Source organism: Gopherus evgoodei, chromosome 4 (assembly GCF_007399415.2).
Source record: "Gopherus evgoodei ecotype Sinaloan lineage chromosome 4, rGopEvg1_v1.p, whole genome shotgun sequence".
Taxonomy (NCBI): domain Eukaryota; kingdom Metazoa; phylum Chordata; order Testudines; family Testudinidae; genus Gopherus; species Gopherus evgoodei.
This window is the reverse complement of record NC_044325.1, coordinates 15,191,908-15,216,411: the sequence shown is the minus strand read 5'-3', so window position 1 is coordinate 15,216,411 and position 24,504 is coordinate 15,191,908. Positions and strand designations below refer to the sequence as shown.

Genomic DNA, 24,504 nt, shown 5'->3' with positions numbered 1-24,504 from the left:
AAAGCCTGATGCTTATAAAGTCCAGGGTTTTTCAGTCTTATCCTATAAAAGTATTCAACTGATTGTTATACTCAACACTTAGCATTGTAGGACAGAATTTCCGGTGCTATACAGCATGTCCTCAAAAGCACCCAGGTTTGCTATTTGCATGAAGTGTTGAGAGGTGGGGAAACTGATGGATCAAACCATTGAAACGGAGGAAAGGGCTATTTTTAACACTTTGCGTTGATGACTCTTTTCTGTTTTCTTTGGTACTTATCATAAATAATAAACCAGGCTCCATTATGACTTTATTTTAAGCGTGGGGCTCTAGTGAGTCAAATAACTTGCTTTTGTGATGTATGCTCTCAACAGATAATAGAATCAATGAATAATAGTACAAATTTAAAAAAGAATAGAAAAGAATGTACACTGTGCAGATACAGTTTTTTCTTGCCCGTGCACTGAACCTAGTCGCTCTTTTATTATCAGATGTTTGGATCAGCTTCTGCTGCTCATCATCAGGGATTACTCGTCTTGCTTTGATATTTCATTTGCCTTGCTGTATCATGTCCATCTTGCCTTACTTGCCAACTCTGGGTGATTTAAGGTGAGGAGTATAGTTTCATTTCTTTCATGTTTTGTGTATTTATGCCACGCTATTTATAGTGTATGCTTTAACATTTGAAAAATAAGACGCTACATAACATCCTCATTTAAGCGTTTGCAACAGATTCTTGATCTTTCACAATCCCATTTGATCTTGGAATTGTTGTTTGGGTTTTTTTTACTGTTTCATGTTCTTGAGCTGCTGTGTTTTAAAGGGGGTCGGAGAAGTAATTCAGTAAATAAAATAAAATGATCCTACTTCCATATGCATATGCTGTAATGCTACACTGGCAACATGTTCTCTGGTTTATATTTCTAGTGTGGCCAACTCATTTTAAAAGGTGACTGTCCTCCCCGTTTAATAACCGCGTTGAGCTTTCCTTTGCGCTGCTACTTATGAACTTCCCTGCTTTATAGTGCTGAAAGGTCCTTTAAGTAACCTGACTAACAAACACAAGAGGAAAGAAGAAACAAACACCATCAACCCTTTCTAACTTCAGGTATAGGTGTTTCAAACTGGGGCGGGGGAGAATAAGGGAGTTTGATTGACGGTTTCTATAGAAACCGCGGATCCTCCGCCCCCAAAATGTGAAATGGCCAATGAGTGGGCTCGGCTGGGCCCGCAGGCTGCTTGTGCCATATAGTATGCAGCGAGCGGAGGAGTCACGTTGGGGGGAGCCGTGGAGAGGAGCGATCCGTTTACACTACTTTGCTATAGCAGCTATCTTAATGGTTACTGCGTGGCCGGGAGGAAACCTGATCGGCTAGATCCAGCCGAAAGCAGGAGGAGTGGACTTTGCGGAGAGAGAGAAAGGGGGGGAAACATGTCTTCTGCCTCCCCCCAAGACAAGCTCCCGAGCGCGGTGGAGATCAAGCAAGAGAATGTGATGGAAATCCTCTCCGAAGCAGGCACGGCGCCCCGGGAAAGGGCAGCCCTCAACCCTGCCCCGCCGCCCGCTGCCCCTTTCCCCATGGAGCAGGCAGGCTCCGCGGCTGGGGAGGAGGGAGCTGCGGATCAGCTCCTGCTCCACACTGAACTTCTGGCCAGGAATCACCATGCTGCTGCTGCCGCCGCCTCCTCCTCTCCCTCCTCCTCCCAGACCCCCCTGGCTTTCTCCCCGGATCATGTAGCCTGTGTCTGCGAGGCGCTGCAGCAAGGTGGGAACCTGGACCGCCTGGCCAGGTTCCTGTGGTCTTTGCCCCAGAGCGATCTGCTACGTGGCAACGAGAGCCTGCTGAAAGCCCGGGCGCTGGTGGCTTTCCACCAGGGCATCTACCCGGAGCTCTACAGCATCCTGGAGGGCCACAGCTTCGACTCCTCCAACCACCCGCTGCTGCAGGAGCTGTGGTACAAGGCGCGCTACACCGAGGCGGAGCGAGCCCGGGGCCGGCCCCTGGGGGCAGTGGACAAGTACCGGCTGCGGAGGAAGTTCCCCCTGCCCAGGACCATCTGGGACGGCGAGGAGACGGTGTATTGCTTCAAGGAGAAGTCCCGCAACGCGCTGAAGGAGCTCTACAAGCAGAACCGGTACCCGTCGCCGGCCGAGAAGCGGAACCTGGCCAAGATCACCGGCCTCTCCCTCACCCAGGTCAGCAACTGGTTCAAGAACCGGCGGCAGCGGGACCGCAACCCCTCCGAGACCCAGTCCAAAAGGTGAGCGCCAACTTCCCTCGCTCGCCCGGGCTCTTTCTTCCCGTGCAAACATGGCGCTTACCTCCAGCAGCCTGCTCCTGCACGCACCCCCACCCGGCCGGGCACCGGACCGGAGCTCAGGTCTCCTCCCCCAGCTCTCACTTTCTCCCCGGAGCCACACAGCCCCTGCACTCCCCCACCCCGGGCCGTGTGTGTGTGTGAGAAGCGAGCGACCGCAGGGAAGTTTCCAACCAGCTCGGTGCAGGTCTGCACCCCCCCCCAACTCACATGCAACGTGTGATCGCGGCTGGGCAGTTGCTAAGTGCCCCCCCACCACACGCACACCCCCCTCCCTCTCAAAATCGCAGCTCTCTCCTACGCGCACCCCCCCCCCCTCCCAGGGGCAGACACTGCGCCCGGCTGGGCTGGGCTGGTGCAATGCTTGCGGGAGTCGGGCAGCTTTTTATTTGACAGAGTTAATCATTTGCCGAGTTTTTTAAGTCGTAGGGGCGGGGGCGTCCTGTGGCCGCTGCTCTGTTTTGAAATCTGATTCTGAGCGGGTTCGGATCGGGTTTCACTGCGATCCTAGCGGGGAGCACGGGCCCTTGGCTCCCACCGCGCCTGATCCAAAGCCGGGTGAAGTCCATGGGAAGATTCCCACGGGCCTCATTCGAGTGGGTCTCCTGGTGCTGGCTGGGGCTTAGTCGGTAGAATATTGGCGGGGGGGCGCCTTTGCGCCCCGCAGTCAGCTGTTTTTTCCCACGTTCTTCACCCGTGTCCCTGCAATTTTGACTCAACAGGCTGCCCCAGCTCTATATCTGTGCCCAGTAAGTCCTGCCCTGGCTCTGGGACATGGAACCCAGGCATGTCCCTGGCTCCATACACGTTGCTCCTTTGTGGGCTAATGGGACATGGGGGCTGGGAGTGGGGCCGTAGGGGGAAATCCACCGCCTTGAGCCGGCCAGGTGGAGGTGACCTCCCTGCATACAGGCCACATTCCAGCCCCTTCCTTCCTTTCCAAAGGCGGTGGGCAGAAAAAGGCCTCAAGGCATTTCTCAACCAAGGAAGGGATTGTGCTGATCCAAGCCTCTTCCCCCTCCACCCCCATTTTTCGGGACACATCAAAGGGACAAAGGGCTGTGGAGAGAGAGACACAGAGCAACCAACAGCAACAAAAAACTAAGAAAGAAAAATGCACTCGAGCAGACAAGTCAGCAAAAGCCAAGCCCTGGGTGGCTCAGAAACAGAGGGAACTTGTGTGTCCTGGGGTGTTGGCAGGACAAGGGGGGATTTAGATGGCACACAGCACATTTAACACCCCATCTGCCCAGCCCCTAAGGCTTATGGGGAGGTTGTTGAGATCTTCCCTTGGTAAAAACTCCTGGGTGTGTTCTATGGAGGTTTTGATCACCAAATCCTTTCCAATATTAATTGGCCCCCTGCACGAAGGAGAGAGGAAAGAGGCACCCTTCTTTTTCATTTCCAAGCATCTGGAGGAAGAGTTGGGCTGGAGCCCTCTTTGGATCTGCCTCCAGGAGTCACTCTCTCTCCAACTGTTAGATAGGTTCAGTCTCAACTAATAAATCAAAGCAGTGCTGCTTTTAAAGGCTGGTGGCAGTCTGGGTAGTCCCATTCTTCAGAGATAAAAATTAACCAAATACGAGGATGTCTGATCATACTATATGCAACCACAATAGATTCCCCCTCCCACCCCCTCGGAAGTCTGGAATATTTTCTTTGTCTCATTTGTGAATAAAGGTACCAGTGGGTCACTTTCCCCTTTTGGGAAAGGAGAAATTGGAACAGAATGAAGTTGTCATGTTAGATCTAGACATTCAAGAAATGCAACCAGGTGTGAGGTATTTGGGGGTGGTCCCAGCCTCCCCTTTAGAATATCAGTGAGTCCGGTGAGCATGGCTTTATTTAACAGGAGACAGTAGATACTTTCTGGGTTCAACAGTGCTCACTGGGACCCTGGTTTACCTCGTACAGCTGCCACAAGGCATAGTATAACTTACCAAATGGCTGCTCCTCGGCTTGCTGGATTTCACACATGCACACATCATTCCATTGGCCAATTTAGCAGGCAAAGAGATGGCCCTGAGGCAGTTCCCTTTGATTATTTTGGGTGGATGACCACAGAGAGAGAATATACTTACTGGTCTGCAATCCAGTCTGTAAAGTTTCACACTACTCATGATTGGCTTTACTTTTATTTATTTTTTTTAAACCTTTACTGTCTCTTAAAAGGACTTAAGGCTTGCTTTAAAAACCAAATGCGAACAATAAACATCACTGGATATTGTTCTATGGCCTGTGATAGCCGTAGTGACCCCTTCTCGACTTAAAACCTATGAATAATGTCATTGTAGTGAAATATCATATTTCCATCTTTCCCCATAGCGAGTCAGATGGCAACCCTAGCACAGAAGATGAATCCAGTAAGGGGCAGGAGGATTTATCTCCACATCCACTCCCCAACTCGTCTGATGGAGCTACCAGCCTAAGCCTTCCCAATCACATGGAACCAGTGTACATGCAGCAGCTTGGAAACACTAAAATATCTCTAAGTTCTTCTGGCATTTTGCTGAATGGAAACCTAGTGCCTGCCAGTACTTCTTCTGTCTTTCTTAATGGGAGCTCTTTTCTTCAAGGACCCAATGGAGTAATCCTCAATGGTCTCAGCATGGGGACTTCACAGACAGTAACTTTAAATCCACCCAAAACAACTTCAAGTGCTGTGAGCAATGGAGTGTCAATCAGTGACATACTGGTGTCTTCTTCTGAAGATGTCAAGGACTTCAAAATCCTCCAGGCCCCTGTGTCTAATTCTGCAGCAGCACCAACATCGTATAGTCCCAGTAATGTACCTGTCTCATTTCCAGGGTTAATACCAAGCAGTGAAGTGAAAAGGGAAAGCATACAAACTGTTGCTTCTCAAGATGGAGGGTCTGTAGTTACTTTTACTGCTCCTGTCCAAATAAACCAGTATGGCATTGTCCAGATCCCTAATTCAGGAACAAATGGCCAGTTGCTTAATGGAAGCATCGGGTTTTCTCCTCTGCAGCTGCCTCCTGTTTCTGTGGCAGCTTCTCAAGGTAAAAGTTTTCTTTACTAAAGTAAAGACTTTTTTGAGGGGAAACAATGGAATACATTTCATCTTTAATAGTGTCATATTTGTGCAGTGGTGTATGGTTACAGCATCCTGGCAGCTGCAGTGTGCAGTACATGAAATCATACATTACAACATCTCCCTGTAACAATCAGTTTCCTCGATTCACAAAGATCAAGTTATGTGGGGTCTGGACTCTTTTTTTTTCTAATGCAGCACAAAGGAAGGTCTGGTATTTTACTGTCTTTTTTTAAATACCATTCTAGGAATCCTTCCGTATTAATCTTCACAATTCCAGAAATGTGTTAAATCAATAAGTAGAAAAAGAAAAGATTATTGATTAATACTGTCTTAAAATGAGAACTAGCCTGGCAGGTAGTGAGAAAGTATGTACTGTTTTTAACCAAAGCATTTTGTAAAAGTAAGTTAAAACCACTAAATATACAGGCACAACAAGACTGATCAGTTGTGCTTGTAATCTGTCCATCCTATAATTAAGAACAACTAATCTAAAGAGAAATCACAGAAATATGTGATTCCTTGTAGATATAAAATGTTAAGATGTTTTGGGTAAAGGTAACCTTAGCCCCAGGGAAATGTATGTTACCGTGGATGAACATACCAACTATATGAACTCCTCCCAACGGATTATTTTAGAGGTTGCCTTAGCATTTATTATGGATTGATTTTTCTGGCTAGTAAGGGAGAAAATCTGTGCAAAGCAAATCTAGTTCTGGATCATTATTTTGATTTGGGTGAATTATAAAGTAAAGGCAAAGCTGAACTATCCTATAATTTATTAATCTTCAGCATTTTGCTGTTAGGAAACTGTTTAAACCAAATATGAATTTCTGTGTAATAGCAAGGACCGTGAATAATATAACAACAATCAAATTGTACTGCAATTTAGCTTATTTGAGGTGCATGTGTGTAAGGAGTTAATTATTTTTCCAGTAAAGAGGAATTTAATGAAGGGGGAGAGAGTGCAAGAGTGTGTGTGTAAAAATATTCTGAACTATAGCTCAGTGGTTTGAGCATTGGCCTGCTAAACACAGGGTGATGAGCTCAATCCTTGAGAGGGCCATTTAGGGATTGGGGGCAAAAATCTGTCTGGGGATTGGCCCTGCTTTGAGCAGGGGGTTGGACTAGATGACCTCTTGAGATCCCTTCCAACCCTGATATTCTATGCAACTCACTATCATTGGAAGTTATTGGACAAATAGCTTAGTGACATAAAAAAGCTTAGATATTTTATTTGAATACCATCTGAAATTACAAGGGCTGTTAATGTACATGCTCCAAGGCATAGGCTGACAGCCAGCAAAAGGTGAGGAAGAAATTTCTCTACCTGAAATAGTGTTGGACAGCCTGAAGAAGTGGTGTAAACCTTTATCTGAAGGAGTCAGCATTTTTCAACGCTAGAGAGAAGTCACCTTACTAGACAGAGTGTGATCAATCCCCAGTGGGGATTCCAGGCTAGAGAAAAATCAGACACCTCCATGTTTACCGTTCAGCGGTTTTTAAATTGTGAGACTAGTGGGTAACTGGTTTTGTATTCATAGTGAAATACGTTCCATGCTGTCTTAAGCAAGCTGCTATAATTTATTTATATCTTATTCCTACATAACTTTTGGTTTTCTTCCTTCATTTTGCTAGTGTATTCATTAGGTAGAAACAATTATGGGAACCAAAAAAAGTCTCTAGGAGCATCTTGAAAATATTGGCTAATGAAAAACTAAGGGGGAGGTAAACAGTCCCCATTTTAAACATGCCCTAAGTGAGCTATGCACTATACATGTTATAAAACAAGTATCTCCAGAACCAATTACAGACCCGTACAAGTATCATTCTAAAAGTTTCCTGAAAGAGGTGGAGAATTGGAGATGTCAAAAGGTGGAAACAGCTCTGAGAGCCAATTTATCTTGCACATAGAGACACGTTATAATAATGACTTTTACTGGACTCGCTGTATAACCAACTTTGGGTCCAATTCTGCACATTTAGTAGCTCCTAACTCTCACAAGTAGTCCCATAATTTTTAATGGGGCAACCCACCTTGAGTAATGTACTATCCAACATGAGTAAAAGTGGCAGGACTGCACTCTTAGAAATGTGTTCAAAGGATTAGTGTTGACAGACAAAATAAGACACTTTTGAATACTAAATTGGCATATAGAAAGCCTGGTGAAAGGTATTATTTTGAACATGTCTCTGCAGAGTTACACACCGAGCTTTTAGCTCAGTAGTCCCTTCATGAGCTTTTTTTATAATTTTCCATGTGTAATTTTAGTCTGTCATTGAACTGTCTTTACTTAGAAGCTTTTTATGTTTCTGTTCTTTGATGGAAATCTAGTGGTAGCTACTAAGGAAGGCCAAATCGTGTTCATTTTAATCACACCGGTATGGACTATTTGACCACTCAATGAGAGCTTGAAAGGTGCTAACATACCAGAAACCTTTTTTCTCAGTTTACAAGTAATTTGTACATTCCAGGGCTTTCATTCATTCATATCTAATGTTCTCTAAAATACTCCAAAGAATATTGCTTCTATGTTGTCTGTAGTTCTAGCTTAAATTTCCTAAAACTGAGGTGACCAAAGCATATACTAGAATAACTTGCTTCATTACACAGCTTCCCATCAACTATAATCTATACTTTCTTTTTTTCCTAGGTAACATTTCAATAAATCCAAGTACATCAGATGGGGGGACTTTTACAAGTGATTCTTCAACAGTGCAGCAAGGAAAGGTTTTCTTTAGCCCTCTCACCCCCAGTGCAGTGGTGTATACAGTTCCCAATTCAGGTCAGGCCATAGGATCTGTTAAACAAGAAGGATTGGAAAGAAGTCTTGTGTTTTCTCAGTTAATGCCTGTCAGTCAGAATTCACAACTAAACGTAAACGTATCTTCTGAAAATGTAGCTAGTGGAGGCCTCCAGTCCATGGCTTCCTCCTTAGTAAATGTAACTCCCTCACATAATTTTTCCCTAGCTCCACCCTCTCTTTTAAATGCTGCAGAACTGAACTCTGGTATCTCAGAGAGTCAGTCTATGTCAGCAGCTGTAACAAATACGTCTACTGTGATATCTATCAGCAACACTAACTATGCAACTCTTCAGAACTGTTCCCTCATTACCAGTCAAGATCTCATGTCAATTTCTACAGCACAGCCTGCACTCCGGGAAATAGTTTCAACAACTGGAGACCATGTCAGTCATCCATCTGCACAAGTTCATCCGGATTTTGTCAGAGAGCACAGGTTAGTTCTGCAGTCAGCACCCGAGGTCAAGGAGAATTTCTTATCCAATTCTGAGAGTAAGTCAACCAGCAACTTAATGATGCTGGACACAAAATCCAAATATGTTATGAGTAATATGGTCGATACGGTCTGTGAAGAACTGGAAACAGACAAAAAAGAGCTTGCCAAACTTCAGACAGTTCAGATGGATGAAGATATGCAAGATTTTTAACTTTTTCTTGCTTTTGGTTTCAGTAGATATGTCTCCTCATGAGGCCCTAAAAAGCACCACCTTTTTTGCATTTAAAGAAAATACTAATACAATTCAAATCAGAAGAACATTTGAATAATCTGCATTAAAGTACATGGGAATCTACAATAATGGAATTAGGTTGCTACATTTTGTTTGCATGCAATATGCTCTTTTAACCAGACTAAGGGACGCAGGTTAGAGGAAATACGAGCTAAACAACCAAGCAGATGTGCATTGCTCTGGTTTACTAATATAACCCTAATAGTTTAATAGAATCTTCATGCCACAGTATAATTTCATAAATAAGTATACACTCCTAATATTAACTAGGAAAATGAAATATCTTTATAAAAAGGTAGAAACAACGCAGTCTTTGTTGTTTACTTCTAGTCCATGGGCATTGAACAGATTTTAAGAAAATAGACGATACCTCACAAGCTACTTTCATGGTGTTTGAGGTTAAGGAACTAAACACAATTGCAAATAATACTGTCGCTGTTTTTTCCAGCAGACTTCTGTTCATCCCAAAAATCTTGCTTCAGACTTTTGCAGATTTCTAAATGTTATGACTAGCGGTTTGCCAGTTCAGCAAAGGGGCGGGAGGGGATTTGAAACTCTAATTATGCAACTCTAAAGCTTTTACTCCAGTATGAATGTAAATATTATTCCAGTTATTATAAAGGAGACTTTTTTATTAGTACAATGGATTTTATTTATGGTTTATGTTGGTCTCTTTCACTTTAGATACAGTGCATTGAAATGTTTTCTGACTGTTTAATTTATTTTTATCGTTTGAACAGGAAGTAAACAGTTATTTTCAACAAGGTTTTACTTTTTTGTAGGATTTTCAAGGGATGAGTTTTATCAATAGACTGTAAAAGAACAATGTTAATCACACTGAAGCTAAAAAATGAACTCCCAGTATTGCAAGACTGGGACATTTATCCCTCTCATCTTTGTGTTTGGGTTTTTTTTTTTTGTTACGTTTTGTTTACTTAGTAATTTTCAAATTAGTTAAAAGTTTTATGTATTTTTACAAAATTCCACGTGCCTTTCTTCCTAGTGGCCTTATATCCTTGTTACTGAAGCACAGTGGTAAGAGGAATGAAAAGACTTGTGTGCAATTATCCATCCTCAGGGCCAGATTCTGCCAGCCTTACTCTTGTGAGTAGCTCCATTGAAGTCAAGTAAGTCCTGAGTAAGACAAGTTGGTCTCTGGGTCATTTTAGGTGAAATTCGTCAGTTGTGTGTAGGGCCAGAGTTTGGCCCTTTGCACCATTTAATCCCTGCAAAGGAGGGTCCACAGAGGTACAGTGGGCAGAGCAACCATAAAGAAAAGCCTCACATCGGCCAGTATGGATAGCTATGATGGGCTGGGCTAGGGAAGGAGGTTCTGTATTTACAAGGTTCCACTGGCCCCCAAACCCCATGTAACTGGTGCGTAACTGCTGTTCCATCACAGAGGCCCTGATTCAGGAACGTCCATAAACATGTATTTATATGCCCTTCCTAAACAAAAGGATGCTTTTTTCAACGGGGCCACGGGCAGCAACAGGAACCCCTAATGGTTTGAGGGCACTGTGCAGTGGAAGTATTTGCTGGCTCTGAGCTGGGGAAAGATTTCAGCTCCCTAGCCCTCTGCACTCCACCCACAACACTCAGGCTCCATATGGATGGAGCACATTTCACCTTTTGTCTATAGGATTTTTTTTTAACCTGAAAAAGCACAACCTTAAGCTTTAATAATAATAATAATAATGCAGATCTATGAAGAACTACTTGCTGTTTATTTTTTTTTTTTAACTCTAATGTGAATATAAACAGTAATTAAAGCATGAATTAATCCTCCTAAAAGGGCTGGTCCAAAGACCATTGAAATCAGCAGAAATGCCTTCAGAGTCTTCAATGGACTTTCAGTCAGGCCTGAAATGAACTGATGTAGAACATCTTTTGTAAAAAAGACAAAAACAATTTAAAGAAAAGCAAACAGAGATAATGTCAGTTCTGACCAGGAGTCTCCCTGTCTCATCCTGTCTTGATAGCTAACTGGTCCTGTCTACATTTTTTAAAGAAATGGCTTTTTCCATGTGCTGGGTGACACTATGATAGCGTCACTGTTGTTTTGCACTATATCGCATACAATTTATTTTTGTAAGTAACAGCATGGAGCCTCTAAGCTGAGTTGCAGAGAATTGTTCCATTCAACACTGCAGCCCGAGTTTGGGGGAAGGGGCGGGAAGGAAGTATATGTTTTGTAAAAAGAGGTCATTGAGGTTTTCCAAAGTATATGGAGAAAAGAAGGCAACTAGCCATTTGGCTACCTCCCTGACTTGCATAAATGTTGTTAAAAGCAATCCATTTAAAATGTTTGTTATTATTAAAAACAAAACTTGGAGCCATCAACTGCCCTGAGTCTGCATGCATGCCTCCCACTGACATGAGGTGTGGTTAGAGCACAGGATGGGAAGTCAGGGACTTAGACTTCCAGTCCTTGCTCTGACACTGTTTCTCTCTGTAGTATCTGAGCACCTCGCATACACCCTCTGTGGCCTGGGACAAGTCACATAATACCCCTGCCTCAGTTTCCCCATCCATAAAATGAGGATAACAATAATAATTATCCACTTTGCAAGAATTTTGTGAGAATTAATTTGTTATTGTTTGAAGAGTAGAAACACCATATGTTATTGTGTATTATTATTACATGAATGGAAATTGTATGCATGGATTGAAAGCTATATGTGGCTGTAGAAGTGTTCTGAGCCTCCTGTTTTGTTCTGCAGAGCTCTAACCGTCTTTAGGGGGAAGTTAGCGAATATTTCAGATAACTTTCTCAGCTGTTAAAACAATCAGATATTATAATATAATTGCTATGCTGTTCTGCCAGCACACATGCTGCTGGTAACTTTTCTGTTTGTATTAATTATGTTACTGAGGCTCTGAATTACTTGGCTATGCCGTGTGGTTGACATGAAAATCGTATTTGTCATAACAGTGCTGCATACCTCAGAATGTCTGGTACTTTTAACAAGAGTTTTGCCCGTTCTACACAATGTAGGGATGGCAGGGGATGCAAAAATGTACATAAAGCAATGGATCAGGACAGTGTCAGATAAGTCTATTCTAGTCTTCCAGAAAGCAAGTAATTTATGTTTTCTTTTCTCCTCTCCTCCATTAAAATAAGTGTCATTCCCACCATATGATCCAATTATAACCTCACGCTTTCTGTGGGTGCATATGCACAATACAAAGTGTCATTGCCCAGTACAGTGTTTTTATTGTGGCTATTTAAATAGTATTTTTACTCCTAGAGTAAAATAAGGGTCAGTTTATTATAATGTGGTCCTTGCATATCTGCCCAGACAAGCAGACAACCTGCTTTCTTTACACAGTACACAGAGCCCATTACAATATTTAGGGCCAGACCTTCAACGGCTGTAAATAGGCCAAGTTCCCTAAGCAGCTTGGAAAATCTCAGCGTTAGTCTTTACTATGATGTTCTCTTGTTTAAATGGAAGACGTATTTATATTTTGCTCAAGCACAAAATACCCTTCTTCTTCCCTCTTCTATTTAATGTGGATGGGTATAAAGAATCATTTAAACTTTACATATGAAGTATGTATGCTATACTTTTTGACTTGCAAAGTGAAAGGCAGCTTGGCATCACACCATGGCCATCTACAGGTAGTAAAGTGCACAGTGACCTAAAGCCAAGTCCACTGGAAATTGTATGGGAAATGTTGCCAAATTCTGCTAAATCTTTGACCCAGCTTCTATAGAAATGTTTGGGAAATCTGCTGAAAGCTTATTAAGCAAATTCCCTCAAAATGTTGTAAAGTTTTTTGAATAAATTAGAATTTTTCTTAATTTCACCCTGATGTTGCTGAGAACCAGAGGGCTCATCTGTGTAGCAGAGTAGCCAGTCAGTTGCCTCGTTAAGTCTTGCAATCTTATTCCTGTGAAATGTCCTTTCAACTGAATCCAACCACACTGAATAAGCATGTTCATGGACACAGTTAGGCCACATCCTCAGCTGCTGTAAATCAGCAGAGCTCCACTGAAGTCAATGGAGCTATGTCAGAGTACACCAGCTCAGTCTGTGGCCCATTCGTTTCATTGGCGTTATACTAGGTATGAATTTGGCCCAATATAAAGTGGCAGCAGTGAAATAACTAACAAGGTTGATCTATTCAGAGTGTTGTAATTAGATTTCCAAGTTAACACCCTATTGAAATTAATGGGGCAGTTTATACTTCTTAGAGTTATGTCTGTGAACTAAGGAAGACAGAATTCCACTGATTCACATTAAGAAAATTATCAGAGGGGTAGCGGTGTTAGTCTGGATCTGTAAAAATCGACAAAGAGTCCTGTGGCACCTTATAGACTAATACATGTAATGGAGCATAAGCTTTCATGGGTGAATACTACATTCATCTGATGAAGTGGGTATTCACCAACGAAAGCTTGTTAAGAAAATTGTTTTCCCAATCAGAAGGGCTAGAACCATTTTTTTTTTAAATGAAAGCTTAAATTTTGCAGTGAACAGTAGAAATACCCCCAAATCCATGGGGAGGCAATAAGGGCTACGTTCTGTCCTCAAGCCTTATAAAACCTTATCGATAGCAGAGACATTACAGAGTGTAGAATTTGGCCCAAATTTGTGTGGAATGCTTGGAAAAGTCCCTGTGCATAGATTTTCAGTGCCTGTGCACCTTTCATGACAAAAGTACAAGATGTATCGCTTCTGCTTCATATGAAACAAGTGTATGGAACTCCAATAGGCATCTGTCATAGAGTCTTCATGATCAAGAAATATCTTAAGTCATTAAAATATTAATAATTTTGAAACTCTGGAAACAAAATAGTGAAATTTTACAAGACAGGAGACCCAAAGTCTTCCTATATCTCTTAGAAATCCTATCTTGAAGATATTTTGTATCTAACTTGTACATTTCATATAATTTAAAAGTACCTTCTTACATTTCTACACTCAAGGAGCATGTGAATCTTTCGGCTTTCAGGATTCGAATTTAAAGGTTGTTCATTCTTCTGCTGCATGCACTGTTTGTCCAGAACTAACCAGTTATTTCTGTAATCAATATGGGTTTATTGTGCCTTACAACAAAGATGAAATCTTTACAGAATGTATGCATTAGAGTAGAGAATAACCAGAAGTCTTTACTGCACCAGTAGGTTATTGATAGTACCTGAAGCCTATCATCAAACAGTTTTGTTCTTATGACTCAACCAAAGAGATCTAAGGTATGTATGTTTGTTGTACTGTAGTAGGGGTTTGTGCCTGGACAGTTAAGTGTTTTATTTGTATTCTGAGATGATGTGAACTTATTTTTCTAAACACTATACTGAATAAACTTTATATTTATACACATCTTGTGCTGCAAACAACTCTGTTTACATATTTCATTTGAATGCAGAACTTCTGTTAGAAATATAATCTGAATTAGATATACATTTGTAAGGATTTATTCTAAAGGTAATGGCAATAGAAAAGATGTATTTTCACTATTGGCCTACTTCAAACTCCACTGAAGCTAATATAGGCTTTCTGTAGACTTAATCAGTTTTGCAGCAGGCCCTATTTTTCCATTTAAAATACCAAATTTAAAAGTATCATGTTTGCTATTTCTTACTGAACCACGCCATTGAAAATCCATGTATGTTACTGAATTTATACCAAAGTTGTACAGAGACAACATCAAAACAGGCTTCTGCTTACTAACTAGTATTCAATGTTCACATACAGCTCATTTTTCTAAGCTCTCACACACACCTTATTTATTTTGTAAAGGTAGCTTGACAATCTCAATTTAAAACTGAACTATTTAAAAATTGTGCAAGTCACTGAACATCTTTTTTGCTAGATTTGAGAGCAGACTGATCTTTACACCACCTTAGTACTGAAGTATTTCAGTGTTACTGAATTATTTTCATGTTCTTCACCAAGTTTTAGGGTTACATACAGTTGCTGTTTTTGGTTCCAAAACAAATTTAATATCAGTAAATTCACCTAGAAGACTCAGTATAGGTGGCACAGGAGATTGTTATCCACAGTGAACATCTAGTTGCATGAAATATAGCTGACTAACTTACCATGCAAGCACATAAAAACCATCCCTTTACATGTTCAAACCTGGGGTACGTCACGTCATGTAAGTTGAGATTTGACTCCCATTAAAACATTTCATATGGGTTTTTCATGTTCAGAGACAACTTTTGTCACTTTTGAACTATAGTTCGTTAGACTTTTGTTTTCTTTTAGTCACTGATGGCCATTACTCAGGATTGGTTGGTAAGGAGCGCTGCGTAGTGAGTGGGGCTTAAGATAGTGACATGAAAGGGGTTCATTGGTAGAGGAGCAAGGGACCCTCTCACTTCACAAGGCTCCAACCCAGGGCTATTTGTGCATGATCAGAGCTCTGACAACTGTGGAAGCTTAAGGCAGCCCTCCCTGGGTCACTTCCTACCACCTCCCCCAAGGTCACTATCTACTGTAAGGCAGTGTGAGGGCAACTGCCCCCTCCTGGAGTATGGCCCAACCTCCTGGCCCAGCTCAGTCCAAGGCTTTCCCCTGCTGGGGCAGTCCAAATAAAAATAAAGGGGATCAATCCAGTCCAAAGTTCACATGAAAGAGCAATGCTTATCTGCAGCAGGCCCTCCCTTCCTTCAGGGATGGGCCTTTAGGCAGTTGTTTGGGGGAGATTCTGCCTTCCCTCAGCTCATCTCCCTGGAGCCGTGGTACCAGATCTGTTCTCCTTCCTGGTCTGCCCCCAAATGAGCTGCTCTTCTGCCTTTTAGCTCCTTCTCTAGTTGGTACATTTGCTCCAGATGTGGCAGGCAGGGCCAGTTGAGCTCTGAGTAGTTCCTTAACCCCTTGTTGCTCAGTGTGGGGTTTGTATACCTCATTACATTCACTAATGCATAGTGTTATCCAGGTTCATACTTATAACTGTTTATTCTGCTCGCTTTAGTCATGTAATTAGCCCTACTGAAGTCAATGGCCCAGATTGTGAATTGCACTCAGCAGCCTTTATACCATCACTGCTGTCCCAGTTCTGACAGCAGCTAACAGCCAGTCTGGCCTACAGTAGAGCAACCTCGGGGCTGCTCTACTTTGCACAGATTCCCAACAGTTCCTAAGGACTGTTCCATCATCAGATCACTAGGGATTTGGAGACACCACATCCATGCCCCTCTCCACAACCATGTCCCTTTGCCAGGAGCCTGGATGGGAGCCATTCTAATAATTCTACACCACCCAAGGCTTTTCTCGTGCAGGGGAATACTCAGAGGGTAGGATTTTCTGGAGCAATGCAGCTAGAACACAGACCAGGATCTGGTCTACTGTATGCAGTTGCCTCCAGCAACCGGGCCGTACACAATATTAGGATTTGCTTCTGGTGTGTAATTCTAATGCTACAGAAGTTTGTTCTTTTTTTGAAAACCCAAATTATTGTGTTTAATGCAGCTGATTTTTAAATCTCAGTCACTTGATTCATTTAAGCCATCAAAAAAGACCATCCACTCTGAAAGCACATTGCAGGCTGTTTGCTTGTCAAACTTTATCAAAGTAATTCTGCTATACAGAAGCAGGAGAATGATCTGAAATCTTTGGCTGCATTATTAGGAGGGAGAAGTGTCTGTGTGCCTGGGAGCAGAATGTGACCCAGCACTGGCCTCCATTTCTGCTTTTATAGCTTGCGGTTTGGTTTCTCAATTTTATTTCAAGGAATCAAACGGAGCATCTAAAAATAGCAACAATAAATGCACAACTAAGGCCTGATCTTTCAAATGTTTGGAGCATCTCCAGCTCCCACTGACTTCAGTTGGAGTGGCAGGTACTCAGCACTTGTGAAAAATCAGGCCCATAATGTCTTAATCATTGTAATTACATTTCATAGGCCAAATCCTCACTCCAGCTTCTACAGAACTGTGTACAAAGCACAGGCTCTGCAGCTGCTGTAGCTAATGCAGATCCTGAAGAGAAATATCCTTAAGGAACATGAGTGACACTCACGTGGCTACCCAGCTCTCCTTCCCAGGAGCAGAGTTCATGCTCCTTCCCATTGCCCACATCACTTCACTGTGCCTCAGCTTTTCCGCCTGTAAAATAGAGAGAATATGTTCCTACCTCCCAAGCCTGTTGTGATGCTTAATTCATTAAGGCTTGTTCTGCTTCCAGATGGCAGCTCCTTTCCAGCAGAACTCAGAGCAGGAACCAGAAGCTTAAAGTCACCTTTGGATATTGGGGTCAGCTGAGGATGGGAATAGTCTCGTATAAATTGATGTAGCCCAAGGCTACTCCAACATATGCCCTGCTCCAACAGCCTGGACCATCAGGTTGGCTTGGAACCATCAGGGACTCACTCTTACCCCAGGGGTATTCCCCAGCCAAGAATTTATTGGCTTTGCAGCCCCTATATTCCAGCAGAGATGGAGCACAGAGGCTTCAGGGAAACCCAGAAGTAGAACCTCTGTTGCTTACACAAATGGCAGAGTTGTAGCTAGACAGCTGCCCAGGCAGATGGGGTGTGACCTGTAGCACATTTCTATTACTACAGGCCTACGGTGAGGGGTTCCATTTCATCCTAGGAGAGAAAACAGCGCAAGTCCATAGTTGTTTATTCTCGGGCAGCATGTGAGCACATGGAGAAAAGGGGCATAACGTTCAGGAGGGTGAGCAGGTTACTCCCACAGCCCAGTCCCTTTTACACTGGATACCTTGGAGGGTGGAGGGAGAACCATGCATTGCCAGTGCAGTACTCGAGCCAGCTGGAGTAAAGCAGACTGTCAGGGCCTCCAGTGTCCCTGCTGGTGGGGATACATGGTAGGAGATGAGCACTTGCTCCCAGTCCAGCAGGAAGGCCAACCAGAAGATAAGCCCAGTGTTGGAGGTCAGGGCCTCCTGCCCTGCAGTTTTTGGCCCGATGGGCATTCTAAGCCATTAAGAAGCTCCATCTCCCCATAGTACCAGGTCAGAGATGAATGTTCTTATTCCCAGGGCAGTATACAAGTGCATTTTAATAGAGGGGTCCCCCAGTATTTCACATACGTACACTCATGGCATGTCAAGTATCTGTATTTAGACTATTATACCAACCCTGTCAATGCGGTACCTGAGTATCTGTTGAGAATTTGGTCCTAGGCGTCCAGTCGATGCAGAAACTCAGACATGAATCTAGATTTTGTTTTTATTTGAAAAAGATCTATAGAAATAGGAATTTAACTACCAAAAATACATAAGTAAGCAACCAAAAACCCATAAGTGCCAGAAAATTCAGCACTGAGGCTAACAATCCAGACTGACACACCTGTGAAAAATCTACTGCGCCGGGGCCAGCTTCAATAAACATAGCACCTAGTTTATGTGCTCCAGAAGCTGGGGCGAAGCTGTGATTGCACAGAGAGAAAGATAAAACATCCAGGAGCTGCACGCAGTTCAGAGAAACTGAACAGAGTTGTAGTAAATCTGCTGGTTAATCAGGATACATAGTCATGTAAGAAATTCATTCTTAACGCTGCAGCGTCTCACAAAGAAAGACCTGATTTGAAATGTTTTGGGCTAAACAATTGCTGCTGTTGTTGCAGCAAAAGTACTTTAAAATGCACTAACTGGAAATACAATAGAATGTTAAATTCTGCCATTTTCCTATTCTTCTTTACGGCTGCAAATTGCCAAACAATTAGAAATATTATAGTGGTTCTTTAAGTCCCCAACTGACATCAGGCCACATTGTGCTTGGAGCTGTCCACATATCGTAAAAGACAGTCCCTACTCTGAGGAGCTTATAATCAAATGCACAAGGCAGACAAAGGGTGAGAGGGGAAACTGAAACATGGAGAGGGGAAGTGACTTGCTCAAGGTCACACAGCAAGTTAGTGGTAGAGCTGGCATGAGAATCCAGCTCTCATGCCCAGCCAAGTGCCTTCTCCCCTGAACCACAGTGCCTATCAATGAACAAAGTGTCATCAAATTCAGTTCAGGTGCTAGTCCCAGAAAAGCAATAGGAATTCTGCCAACTTTTACACCAAAGCTGGGTTTGTTTCATATATATTAAGGGCCAGATTCTGACCTCACCTACACTGGTGTAAATGTGCAGCCACACAGTATAGACTGTGATCCTACAAACACTTATGGACAAGGGAATTTTAACACGTGACCAATCCCAATGGCAGGTACTATCTATATAGGAGGGTGGCAGTATGACGGGACTGCAACTTCTGCAGTCACACCCACTCCTGTGCCTACTGTGGTCCATTGACATACAGGAGCGGGGAGTTGAGCCTTCTCCTCTCCCAGCTCCAACGTGCCAGCCAGCACACCTGAGCTGGTACAACAGTGAAGTAGTTTGCATCATGTAGGCCTCTCACTGAGCACAGAGAGCACTGCCTCTCACCCCCAGGACCAAATGGGGAACCAGACTGCAACTAGAAGCAACTCCCTAGAGGGGCTCTTCCATCGGAGGAGTTCTCTGGAGCATCATCTCAGTCAATCAGAAACATCTGACTCTGCCTCCTACAGAGGGAGGGACTGAAGAACCCATCACTACTGAATTTATGGAACCATTCCCCCTATCCAGAATGAAAATCTCCAGGGGAGACCAATTTTCTCAATTTTAGCCCAAGCTGAAAAACCATTTCATCTTTTTTATTTTCAGGTACTATTTTTAATTTTATTTCTAGAAATACCTTTCAGATATCCACATTAATTCATTTGCACTAATCTGTTCTTGCTACATCAAGAATTGCCAACTCCAAGTGTTCAAAAATAAGAGGTGTGGCCCCAAAAAATCATGAAATTGGCTTAAAAATCATGAGATTTTTAAAAAATAATACCTTTTGGATTCTTTTTCATATGTCTTTTGGTTTCTGAATCTTTACAGCACGCTTGGGTCATGTTTTCAGGCTTTTCTGAAACTAAGACAACTAGAAACTTTTTTTAAATTTAAATTGAGTCTCACCTAATTATATGCTTGCAGGAGCTGGGGCTTTCAGAAAAACACCAAATATAGTGAGATTAATTAAAAAATTATGAGAGTTGGCAACACATCCCTCAGGGCTGAAAGTACAGATCTGGGAGTCAGGTGATCTGGGTTCCTTCCACAGCTCTCCAATAATTTTATGAATGGGATTATATTATGGAGTTGCCTGTAATAATTGAGGACTGGAATCAGTGACTCAGGAGGTCCCTTCCGAATCTATGTCCTGTGTATTTTCATAAACTTCCTGTGTGACCTGAGGCAAGCCACTTACTGGTAACCTCCCTGAACTTTGGTTTCCCTCAGCTATGAAATGGGGATATCAGCGCTTGCTTACTTCAGAAGGGTGTGGAGAGCACTCCCTAAGGCTTTTAAAGTGACACAAGAGCCTCAGATAGAAGGTGCTGTAGAAATACATGGTGATATTATTACCTCTGGCAATGTACACTTTATACGTTAATATGCGGGGCTGATCCTGCAATCCCACACACAAATGAATTGCCCTTGCTCATATGACTTGTCCCACTGTGACTAAAGGTTATTCATGTGAGTAAGGGCTTTCTCTTGTAAGCTAAACTTTGAAGATTCAGGCCTTCAGTGGGGGACATTTTAATTGAAACTGAGCATTTCCAAATGTTGTAGAAAGTTTCCATGTGTTACAGAATAACAGATGTATAAACTGAAAGCAACCTGTCTAAGTAGTTTCCCTTTCAGACTGCTTACATTTTCAGACATTTGGAGAAGATATTTCAGGTTGTATCCGTTCACCTGAGTCCTGTCTTTGCTTTGCACAAAAAGGCCAATAAGAAGAAAAAAGCAGGTTTCTTCTTTCATAGATTTCAAAGCTAGAAGGCTTAGATTATCTGTTTGGACCTCCCTGCATAGCACAAGCCATAGAATTTCACCGCATTATTCCTGTGTTGAGCCCAATAATTTATATTTGACCAAAGCATGTCTTTCAGAAAGACATCTAATCTTGAACTTCATGAGATGGAGAATCGACCACTTTCCTTGGTAATCTGATACAATGGTTAATTACCTTCACTGTAAAAAAATTCTGTGTCTTATTTCTTTGGCCAATAGATATATTACTTCCTCAGGCAGTGCAGGATAGCTGCCTTCTTGGTAAATGTATTCTTACATGATTAGGGAAAGATATAAAACTCTACAAATGACTTTTAAAGAAAAGAGGTCGTAATGCTAATTTTATTGTTCACAGGTGGTTTTTAACCTTTGGGACGTACATTATGATATGACATTTACAGCCAAGATAAAAGAAAGGTACAAGCAGTATTAAGGAACATAGTATAATCTCTATGCATGGGTGTAGTGCATGTAAATCCCTGTGCATGGATATGATGTCATGCCCCTTAGTCATCTGCAGTTTTCATCAGTTACTGATATAACTCAAAAATGGTAATATGGCTCCCACTCCCCAACAGACCCCAGCCTCTTCCTGGTTCAGGAACAGCCCTCCCTTACCTGGCCTGGGGAAAGGGAAGTGCATTGGGGAGAAGGCTGACAGGAGTTGTAGTCCTATGCTTTGCAGATCCAGCACAACTCTTTAAAAAACATTAATAATAGCTCATCAATCTGCCCAGTGACTACAAAGTAACAAAAGCATAAATTGGGAAAACACCAAGGATCATCAATTAAAGGGAAGAACGTGGTGATCCATCAGCTCTCCCTTAAAAGAAAATTAAAATAAAACAAAGTAACACTATTGAAAAAACATCTCCCGGTAGAAAGAGATGAAATGTATGGAGTGAAATGAATTTAAGGTCCCTTCCCCCTATCGAGAATGAAAATTTCTGGAAAATTGAAACAAATTCTCTCATTTCCACTCAGGGGGAATGTGGCCAATACATTCAGTAAGGACGGGATTTTTGTAGCAGTACCCCCTCCTCCATGTCACTGTCAACTGTTGGGTGCGCTAAGGGTGAGATACAGCTTGCAGAATCTGCTTGCTGAAGTCTGCTTTGCCCTACTGAAGTTGACTAATCTTACAGAATTCTGTGAATGCATTCAAGGACACCCAAGATTGCTGCTCCATAAAACCGCTTGTTGGTGTACTGCACCTGCTAGCCTGTGAACTTGCCATTGCTTTCTTGAAATGGGCTTTAATCTTCAATGGAGGAATTTTCCTCTTGGCTTTACGTGCCTAGGAAAATCCTCCCTAATATATCTTGCTGTGGAGGGCCTGGATACTTTCTGTCCCCTATTAGAATGTATCAGAATGAACAAAAGCAGAGGTTTTACTGAAGGGTTTTGTTCTTTTAATACAGACCTTAATTGCTCTCTGGACATACAAGGTGTGCCACACCCTTTCTTTCAGACAGGCTGGGTTTGAGCAAAAATCTCAAGGGAATTGATGGAAGAAGGAAATTATCTTAGAGATAAAGGAAGGTTCTGTCTGTAGTACCATCCTTTCATGATGGGGGGAGGAAACAATTCTGAGGGAGGACAGAGAGAGCTCCCTACTCTGATAACCTTTGAGCAGGTGTTCTAGCCACTAGAACGATGACCTTAATTGACAGGAAATATAGTGACACTTTGGACTAGGGTTGAAAAGTGGAAATGAGAATGTGTTTAATATTAGGAAAAGATGCCATAGAGCTACCCTATGAATAGGAAGTGGTCTGATTACAGCGATAGCTTTGAGGAATTTTTTGACATGTGGATGAATGGGTCAGCTAGGTTGACCTACGGCTGCCAGAACTGAGGCTCTAATTGACACCTGAGTTCCGAGTGTGTTGTACTGTAGCCCCAGAGACAGGCCTGTGTAAAAGAATTATAGGAGCAATTTGACTGAAGGCAGTCCTGCCATATATCCTCCTGATGTGCTCCAGGAATCAAATCTTCTCCACATTAATGGTGGAAAACTTTCTGTACTACAGCAGGATTGAGAACACATCACTGGAATATCTTAGAGGTTTTTTAAGTATGATCTCTCAATAACCAGGCGGTCAGGTTCAGAGATGCCAGGCTGCAATGGAACAGATCCTGTGATAGTAGAGTGGATCATAATGTTACTGGAGGAGCACAGACATCTCCATGAGGCCTGAAAACCAGCACGATGTAATCAGCATCACTGTAGCCTGTTGTCTCAATATCCATTAGATTGTGAGTGTTATCATGGGAAAAAGAGGGAACACATAAAACAGAGTCCTTGGCCATACCTGGGAGAAGGGGTGGATTCCCGTGCCCTGACGATCTCTCCTCCTGGCATAGACATTGTTTGTCTTGATATTGGAGCTGGATGCACTGAGGTGCCACGTTGGTTTCCTGAAAATCTGGACTATGCGATCAAACTTCCTCTGATGGAGGCACCATTACCCCAGCCCCAACCTTTGTGGCCGAGCCAATCTGCCATGACATTCAATTTTCCTTTCATATATATGGCTCGCACCGAATGTTTCTCTTAGCCCAGCTGTTGAAGGTTGGTGGCTTCTGCTTGTAATGAGCACACTAAGATGAACTTTGAGAAAGCAAGCCAGGAGCCTCTTCTAAAGTGGCTGCCTGTGGCATGTGAGCTCCCAGCTCCAAAATGGCTGCCCTGACTCCACTATGAAGGGAATAGGAGGCAGTGGCACAAAACTGATTTCTCTGTGCTACCAAATGGGGGAGGGGTAGGGATTCCTGACCACAGCACACAGCAGGGGTTGGGGGCAGGGGCAGACCTGACAACACACTGTTGCAATGCTTTGACTGGTGGTGAGGAGGAAGGAAGGTGACTGGGGCCCCAGAGGATTTGCTGGCTGGAGCTCCTGAGGTCTCTGTGGTTCACCCCCCAGAGGTGGGACATCTGGAGATGCGAGCTGGTCTGTGTCAGTGGACACAGATTGGGCCCTTGGTGTCCTCGACACTTTGTTCAGCTCCTGAGGTCTCTGCAGTTCACCTTAGTTGGGACACCCAGGACTGGGGCCCAGTCTGCATCAGGAGCTGTGGATTGAGCCTCAGGTATCCCCCACTAGCCTTTCTGGGCCGTTTATTTGTCCACAGCCAATGCCGCACTGTCCTACTGGGGTGGGCCGGCAGTCTGTTTTCTAATCACAATACCACCAAGGTTGGAGGAGCAGAAGGAACACTTTCCCCCTTCAGAGTATTCAGCCAAGGGTGCTGAACACACAGTAAGACCCTGCCCTTTCCCTTCTTTTTCACCTTTTTTGTCCATTACCTGACTAATTTGGGGGGGAGAGCCTGGGGGAAAAGTCCCTGCCATTGCCCAGAGCTTTGTGGCACTCAAAAAGTAAGCTACCCTGTATCAAAAAGTGAAGAGCAGAGGAAAAAAAGGCAAAAGAAGAAAAAAAGAATCAGAGTATAGACCGTCTACAAAGCCATCTGCACCTTTGGAGACAGCGAAAATTCTGGAGGGGCTCACCCATGGGAGGAGTTATCTGGAGAGTCAGCCCAGCCAAACAAAAACATCTGATTCTGTCTCCTACAGGGTGCAGGACTGAAGAACTCATCGCTGCTGAATTGATGGAAGTATGCCCCAAACTGAGAATATCAAAGCTGCTTTGGATGCCCAGTTCCCATTCATTTTAAATTAGGCTTTTATACTAATTTACTAGTTAATTTTTAATCTTCCCTTCTGTATTTCTGTGCAATGACACAACTGTTCCATGTCTTGCTGCCTTAAAAAAATGGATTGAAGATTTTAATATCTTCTTTAAAACAAAC

General features: G+C 43.0%; 1 protein-coding gene across 1 annotated transcript; it reads left to right on the top strand.

Annotated features, from left to right (window-relative positions):
- Window positions 1–1,104: 1,104 nt before the first annotated feature.
- On the top strand, window positions 1,105–13,212 carry SIX4 (SIX homeobox 4). The gene is made up of 3 exons (XM_030558517.1): window positions 1,105–2,242; window positions 4,625–5,319; window positions 8,006–13,212. The coding sequence occupies exons 1-3, from the start codon at window positions 1,413–1,415 to the stop codon at window positions 8,800–8,802; spliced, it is 2,322 nt and encodes a 773-aa protein (XP_030414377.1). The 5' UTR covers window positions 1,105–1,412; the 3' UTR covers window positions 8,803–13,212.
- Window positions 13,213–24,504: the final 11,292 nt, after the last annotated feature.